The sequence below is a fragment of the Olea europaea genome, unplaced genomic scaffold (genome assembly GCF_002742605.1).
Source record: "Olea europaea var. sylvestris unplaced genomic scaffold, O_europaea_v1 scaffold2650, whole genome shotgun sequence".
Taxonomy (NCBI): Eukaryota; Viridiplantae; Streptophyta; class Magnoliopsida; order Lamiales; family Oleaceae; genus Olea; species Olea europaea.
The window spans coordinates 58987-67734 of NW_019244858.1; the positions used below are offsets into that span (position 1 = coordinate 58987).

At 34.8% G+C, this 8748-nt stretch overlaps 1 protein-coding gene and 1 pseudogene across 1 annotated transcript; one reads left to right on the forward strand and one right to left on the reverse strand.

Annotated features, from left to right (window-relative positions):
* The first annotated feature begins 224 nt into the window (after nt 1–224).
* LOC111383271 lies at nt 225–3850 on the forward strand (annotated as a pseudogene).
* Nucleotides 3851–4391: 541 nt separating this feature from the next.
* Nucleotides 4392–8308, reverse strand: LOC111383269 (B-cell receptor-associated protein 31). Its single transcript, XM_023007347.1, has 2 exons — nt 8116–8308; nt 4392–5105 (listed from the first exon to the last, which is right to left on the reverse strand). The coding sequence occupies exons 1-2, from the start codon at nt 8303–8305 to the stop codon at nt 4735–4737; spliced, it is 561 nt and encodes a 186-aa protein (XP_022863115.1). The 5' UTR covers nt 8306–8308; the 3' UTR covers nt 4392–4734.
* Nucleotides 8309–8748: the final 440 nt, after the last annotated feature.

Consider the following 8748-nt stretch of genomic DNA (forward strand, 5'->3'; position numbering starts at 1 on the left):
TTGGCCCCTATTTCTTAACTTATTTTTTCTAAAACTTATTTTAATCATATAGTTCTTGTAACTCATAACTTTTATCAATTTTTTCACTACACATTTCACTAATTTTCTTAAAATCTAATAAAAATATTATTTTTTTTCTCAACCAAACAGGGGCAAAATAGTTGGAAGTATTTTTGCAATTTAAACATGTAACAAGCTTGAATCTGATTTCGTCCATATTGATCGTATAATTATTTTATTATTCCGCTTTAAAAAGGGAAAATTGGAGGAGTCCATAACTCGAACTCCGATCTGATATCCACGTCGCATCGCACAGTACATTTTTGTTTCTCTTTAAACAAAAATAAATCTAAAGCCCACTCTTCAGTTTCTCGTTTCCCCTCTCTCTCTCTCTCTGTAATTCCTAGAATTTCGTACACATACAATATTTGGGGATAGGTTTAGGGTTTGGTCCTGTGAATTTTAGTGACTATCACGCGATGTATGCTGATCGAGTGGAGGCGGAGGCCCAGGCTAATAGGTCGATTAAGGATAGGCTTAACGGCAATTCGGCCGCCGATTCTGGTGGACGGAGGCTTGTCTCCGGCAAGAGGTCATCCCTTTTCATTTCTCGTCGTGCTTATTTATGTTTGTGAACTAAATACACTAAATTCTTGTCTTGTATTGTTGTATGATATGAATTGATTTGCTTATAAGTTTTTAGCAATGGCTATGCGTTGTCTTGCTTAAGAAAACTGTGTAATTTGGTTGTATTAGTTAGGCATTTTTATTGTTTTGATTAATTTTTTTTATTTTTTAAATTATATAGTTACCAATCTGTCAAAAGTGGCCTGAAATTTATAATTGGGGATGTTTGCTAATTGTAATGGGAAGAAGAAGTATTGATGTTAAATATTTGGAATCATTTACTGTTTTCTTTCTTTTTTTATGCACTCCCATTTTCGGGATTGGTAAGATAATGTAAGATCAAAATGCATAGTTTCTAATATTCAGAACTCAGAATAGAAAAAAGAAAACTAATGATCTTTTTTTTGGTGCCTTTTCTAGGACATTTAAGTCCTGATAATAATTTGAGGTGTATACGAGCTAGTACATATTCTATGGAAAGGGTGTGTTAAGTTAATTCCGTTAAACATCTCTTCACCTAGGCAATGAACCAAAGCACCATCTCTGGGGACTAGTATTGAACGATATGGGAGCCTTTTTTGCGTTTACTGATGGAAAAAAACACTTTTTATTTAGCAAATTAATTCTTTTGCAGGCAAAGAGAAGATGATGACAAATGGGAACATGACCTTTTTGAGGAGAATGAACCTCAAGTTTCAAGTATACAGTGTTTATGTTGCTTTAGTTTGCAAGAAATATATTGTTGCTCTGTTTACATTTGTTATGCAGCTTTAATATTAAGTTAATGGCCTGCATAGACCGCAGAATTGGTGTGAAAGATCTTCGCTTGAAGCTCCAAAAAAAGAGCATTGAGCAAGGTTCCCAAAGTGAGAGGGGATCAATTTCAGGAGGTACAAGGGATCTGCGGGAGAAGCTTATTGGACAAAAGCAATGATGTGATTTGCAAGTATGTATTCACCCCTAAAGGTCATGTCATCAATTTCAGGCTGAATCAGTGGATAATTTCCTGCAGTCCCTTGGTCTCGAGAAATATTCAATTACATTTCAGGCTGAAGAAGTATGTGGATCTATTGTTTTAGTTAATTTAAATATGGGCTAAGGTCATTGTTTACTTATTTAGGCACTTTTATCGTTTTTGGCAGGTTGATATGACAGCCCTAGTACATATGGGTGATGAAGACCTGAAAGCTTTGGGAATACCAATGGTAAGCATTCAAGACTCCTCATTTATATCAAGTTGTCTTTATTAACACTCAGTGTCATGACTAAATTCATTACTTTTGTTCAGAATTGAAGTATTCCTTTTAATTATGCACTGGTGGTTTTGCTTTCCTCTCGTTCATATATTCAGATGGATGAGCTTATATAATTGGCAGTTTTTCTTTTATATTTATTGCCGAACATATCATTGCTAAGGTCTTGGGCGCTATTGCTGATAATCTGGTCACTCTTCAACTATTTCCAAGATTCATCTCTCACTTGACTCTCCTTTAAACAAATTTCTTCTTGATTTTTCTCCCAGTTTCATAATTTTTTTTTCTGTTTCTTTCCTTTTCCTTCTGTTTTGATTAAGCTATATTCTACTGATGACCATATTCTCTTGCTGAAACTGAGCGGGATATAGGTTGGGTTTTGGGAAGGAAAATCAGGTGGAGAGATTTGACGCCCTGGTTTGGTGGTTTTGTTGGGAAAGTGAACTGTCAAAAAAATTCTTTGGAAGGTTTTAAGTCAATGGGAGCTTTTAGATCTAGAATCATTAAATGAACAAGATTTAAACTGGCTCGAGCTTCATTAGCTAGTCAAATAATGAGCTGAGTTTGAGCCTTGAGGTATACAAATCAACACAATCATTGATATGAATATGTTGGGTTTAATTTTAAAGGATTTCCTCTGGAGAGCTCTGTTAGTTTCTCTTTTTACTTTTGGGATATATTGTCAGGCTTGGCCATTGTTAGACCATGTACATTTCTGGCATTTTGAGACCCCATAACAAGTAAATCAACACTTGCATCCCTAGTAACCTATATTCCATTTTGCAAATAATGATTTAAGCAAGAATGCGAGAAGGATTATTGTAAATGTAACAGTGATCGTTATACATGTGATATGATGGTTGGCTTACATCTCTGTTTGTCTTGGGTTAATAATGAGTAATTATTTTAGAATTTTCTTGAATGTGCTAAGAAAATGAGTGCTGAGAACATATTTGATATTACTTTTTCATTGTAATTCTTTTTCTTCTATTATACAGTTAACCACCCTTTTAACTAAAATAAATAAATATTAGTAATTATGGAATTTCAGTTGGCCCAACATGTGAATCATTGATATTGAAGAAGTCAGTTTTCTACAATCAATTTTTTGGGTGTTAATACATTGTTTTAAGTTCAATTTATATAGCTAGAAAATATTGAATAAGCCAGAATACTAGTAATCATAATAAGAATAAGAATAAGAATAAGAATAATGTTAATAACCATGATGATGATTACTACTACTTTATGCTAGTAATCTTAATTTCGGGGGTTTCTTGCCGATTGAAATATCTGATGCTAGGTAGAATAAGAATGATTGAACTTAGAATTGAGGAATATGTTCAGAATGGGCCGAGGAGAAGAGGGCTAGTTTTATTGAATATGCTAGTATTATATCTTCTTTTGACTTCTTCAATGAGCAAGTTGCCTACGTTTACTTCGCATGAAACTCGTGGTTCTCATTACCTATCCAAAATAATACTATATTAAAGAGCTGATCTCGATAACTTTCCTTAACCTAGGACATACTTAGATGGCATCAGTTAGTCCGCCAAGAAGGGACTTCCATTTCCTTACATTATCGACATTTTTCCAGCTATTAATTGTAATCTCGTGGGTTGCTTCTATGGTTTCAGGGTCCAAGAAAGAAAATACTTCTAGCACTGGAGTCGAAAGTCTGATATCCGAGTGGGATGAGGTAATTTGGTATCTTATTGATCATTCCTCTCTCTGATCACCAGTTGATCTTTAAATGCTACAAGTCCCGTATCTGGGGTAATTTTCAATTTATTATCGAGTAGCTGGAATGATCTTTGTATTTGCAAACAGATTGGAGAACGTTAAGATTGTAGTGATTTGTTGCTATATTTTGTTAAATTGATTTCTTAGTCGTTTGACATCTACATTCCATAACCGTGTTCTTGGACCATCTGTGTGAACTCGATTCAAATGGAAATTGGCTTCATAAATCATCAGATGAGATTGATTGCCAGGATGTGGTGGAAGTTCTCAGGGGGAAAAAAAAGAAATATTGAACTTGAAACCGCAGAGGTCTAGCTTTTCGTGTCAAGTTCATTTCTTTGCAGTCTTGAATGATCGAGTTTTACCGGACTAGATTCTTGCATTTATATGAACTAGATCTCTGAAGAAATTGCAGTTACTCTTTTCATTATATTTCTAGGTACTCTTACCTGCGATATTTAGTTAATCAAACTGTCCCATGCACATCGAACTTGAAACAGAATTTTTCAAACTAAATGAAACTTTTGAAATTATATTTTTTAACTAAATGTTTGTCGTGCAATTCGTGTCTCGACCAAATATATGATCTTCGATCTGTTCGCAGGATCATCATATTTAATTTGCAATATGTATAAAGTTAAGATGAGAGCAAAATATTCAGTTGACGGTTTTGTCCTTGTATTTTTATTTTTTGGTGTAACAAAAACAAAAGATGATTCTGTAATTGTCACTCGAAACTCTGAAACTAGCCAATTAATGAGAAAGGAATATCAAATGCCCATCCAGCAAGAGCCAAAGTTCTTCCAACAAAATCTATTCATTCTGAGCAACAAAAGAACATTACAAGTGAACTTCTCATCCACATAATCAAGTCACCTCCCTGGTCGGGAAAAACCGCCAAACAGATATCCTAAAGTCGGGTCGGAGAAACCAAAATAAAGATGAGAAAGTTTGCAAAATCTATAACGATATTAGATGAACTGGCTAAACCGTGACGTTAAAATCCCCTTGCTACGTGAAAACTAAAACATCAGGCTGATAGTGATCATTGTCATCATCCGTTACCAAAACAAATTTCAAAATTTCTTACAGCTTGATTCCATTGAGTTTCTCAACTGCGGAAACCATGAGCTTGGTTCTGAAGATTTTGGTTTTCTTCTAATAAATGATCATATTCGAGAAGCAGATCTGCAGCTTGTTTCTGTAGAGCAACAACATGAGCTTCAGCAGTTTCGACCTTCTTGTCTTTTTCTGCAGACTCCGACTTAATCTTATTCAAATTGTCCGTCAAACTAGAGATTTCTTTCTGCAATCTTTTTACTTCTTCAGCAGCTCTCACTTCCTTTTCCTTCAGTTGCGACTTTTCTTTCTCAAGCCTCTCGACTTCTTGTTTCGACTCTCCAGAACTACTCCTAAGTTTGATCAATTTCCGCATATAATGGTGCATTCGATCAATTAAGAAAGCAAGGAAGAGAGAGAACGCTACAAGATCAAGTTCAGACGGTTAAAGACAAGACAGCAGAAGCAGAAATATATATAACACTTCGAAGAATATGAAATAAATGAATATCATTTGAAAGCTTACATGTGAAAATAGGAAAATTATATAACATTATTATTAACATAATTGGTTGTTTGACTAGCAATTGACGCAGTAACAACGAGTAGACAGTAATTTAATAATAAATGGTAAGAAATTACACATAAGGTTCCGAATACGTGGGACGAATATAGCAGAAATGAGCAAAGAGGTGTATGGTCATAATAAGATAAGAAATGGAAAACCAAGCCAAACAAGTGGAGATGACACTAATTGAGGATAAATTAAGAAACCAGAACTTAAGTGGAGATCACAAAAAGTGTGCAATGTCAGTAGATTATGATAAGAAAGAGGAGATGGGATAAACCACAACAAAAATGGCGTGTTGTAGTTGCAAATAGTCTAGTTGCTTTGGATCTTCTAATAGCTCTAAAAATTAAGCTAGAGTGGCGAAATGGATTCTATGGGGCTGACCTCAATTTTATTGGGAACAAGACTTTGTAAATTAAAAAATAAAAGTACAGAGTAACCTGGTTTACTATTGCAATAACAAATTTGGGGCCTAAGGCGAGTCAATAAACAAAGAGAGGCTGCACCCCGAAATAAACGCCAATATTTAACTAAACTAAACATGCACGACAAATTAGCAACAGCAGCAGCTGCAGCTAGTTTTTATTTAATTCGAAGTTCGACAGGTACTAAACTAAAGCATGAGGAACATCAGATTAAGATAAACCCATATAGTGGTTGATATCAGTATCTTAAAATAGCATGAGATTAAACATTACATTTCCCAAACACCAGCAAAACAAGACCTTTCCTAAAGTATGCAGAGCATATAATATTATGCACTACACTCAAAATTATGCTCCAAGCATTCTGCAAGAAATGTATTAGAGATTGACTTGAATATTCAAACTTCAAAAAGGGAGAACCAAGGCAAGTGAGTTTGTAGAACACGGCTATCAGGGGGATAGATAGCACACGATATAATTGAAAAGGTAAAATTACCTCAATCTAGGAGATTGCAAATACTTAAATTAGTGTACACCTTCATCTATCAGCACCCAGAAGCACCTTAAGACATTATATAAGAAATTAACTGATAATTGGTCAATTTCACGTCTTCATTCTCCATTTCCTGTAGGACTCTAGACTTCGTCTTCAGAGGCGGAGCTAGGTCTATGATCCAGTGGGGCATAACTTAAATAAAATTAATTTTTTAAAAACAAATTTTTAACTCAAGAATTGTGAACATATTACAATTTTTTGATATAAGTTTTTCTTTTTATACTCTGCATATTCAATACATTTTACGACACGAGGTTAAAAAATAGAAACGTGTGATGAAAGATCGTTAGTTTTTGTCCCTAATACTATTCAATATATGGTGGTGGATGAAGATATTGAAAGTTGGCCACAGCATTCTTTAGTCTAGCCAAACAGTCTCTTTTACATAAAAATATCTAAGCTAACCTTTAGATCATTCAGTAGTTTACTTCTATGTTTAATTGATGGATAAATTATATATCTTTTATTCTCAATCAATGCACAATCAGACTTTCCCTCAAAACTTGTACTTATTGTACAAAGGATTATACTGACCGAAATTATGTGGGGATGGAGATTTCTTTCAACCACCTGAATATCTATCTTCTCAACTTCTAACTTCTCTCTTGGCATCACATATAAAAGCAATAAACATGGATGAATCCAAGAAATCAGAGTTCACCCCTATTTCGTCAGCCAAACGCACCTCAATTTGTCTTCAATTAACCACAGAATTAGAACCCAACTGTAATCTTCCAATTAGAAAGGCTTTATGCCTCTTTCACCTTCTTCATCATCTCTTTTTCATGCTTACTTTCTCTGCTGTCGTATTGCACAAAGTAACAAATTTCTATATCAATTATTTATTTTCCAAAACCCAGTGAGGGCAGCCTAAGGCGGTTATGCCCCTGCTTGTCTTGTTCATTTCTTATTTGAATATAAGCGTAGTTCAAATAAAGGATGACTCAACTATTAGTTATCGGCTATTTTTATTTTGAGACCATAAACCCCCACCAGACCTTCATCTCACTCTCTCTATAATTATACTTTACCCCTTTCTCATGATGAATAATGATATCCGCAGTCGCTCACTACGAGAGTCTGCCCTACGTGGCATACACATGACAGGTAACCCTCTCACGATGCTCCAATTCAAACTCCAATTCAGCATTATTGTCTCAGGTGCTCATCCACGTAACATAGACAAATGGATGTTAATGAGTAACCAAAGTTAAATGACCGTGAATAAATTATTTCCATCACATTCAAGCTGATACGTGGAAGATGACAATTCCACAGCTGATATGAAGTTGATACAAAATAAGCAATAATTAAATAAAGTATTCTTCCCACCCACCTTGATTGTATGGACTGAGTTTTTCTTTTCTGTCCAGCCATTCCTGATGAAGGAAGGAATGGAGTAAGGGAGCCAGGAGGTATATGAAGTAACAAATCAGTGGATTGAGGAATAAAAGCTCGAAGACATAGAGAACCGGGCTTTTCCAAAGCATTAATGCAGGTTTCACACTCCCTCTGATTATTAACTGAAGGTACAGTCACTGAGTGGGCAAAGTTATTCTTCCTCTAAAACCAAAATTATAGACGTTGATAACTCTAGACAATCTTTTCACTGCAATTAGATATTGTACCGAGCGAGTAATACATATCAAATCCATCAAATGTAAGCCACCAACTTAGTAGCACATTTTACATTCACAAATCAGTAATCTTCAAATCAAGCACATGGAATCGAAACACAATTTTTTCACGGTTCAAATCATAATGTACCAAGAAACAACCATAGAGGCAACAATTTGAGTAGCATGTTTCACATTCCAAAACCAACAATAAAATTAATAAACATATAATATTGAAAAAAACTGATCAGGATAATATTCATACCCATGAGAGTAGCCTCTAGCAAATTGGTCCTCCAAAGTACTTGATCCATTGGTGTCATTGTACCAAGCTTAGAACCCTTGTTCTGAATCTTGAGTATGCTAACAAGGTTTGAAAAGAGGATGACAAAAATAGTACCAGCAATTGTTAAAACAGTACCCCTTCTCATTTTCACTTGATCCAAACCCTTCATTACCAGTTAACTGCGGAAACTGAGAAAAAAAAAAAAAAAAAAAAAAAGAATTCTTTGACACTTTTATCAACTAATAATCTTGATTTTGGCAAGAAAGTAAAACCCCACTTCTTAATGCCTTATAGCAGAATCTCCCGGGGTCAAGGCCACAGATCTGTGAAGGTAACTTTGAGTTATTTTTTCTTGGCGTTTATCTCTAAATATCTAAATATGTGAATTACTGGTGCTGTTTTTTTGGGATTAGTGGGCTGGTTATGCTTTACAGAACAAAAAGGACACATGAAAAAAGCAACTCGGGGGATTTTTCATAGTCAAAAGGTAAGTACTAATTACTAACTGAATGGTGTGAATTTGGAAGGGATGAAAAGGAAGAGCAAATGTAGGAAGCGTGAGTTGTGAACTCATTCCAAGACTTATACATGATCACGTATTACACAAGCAGT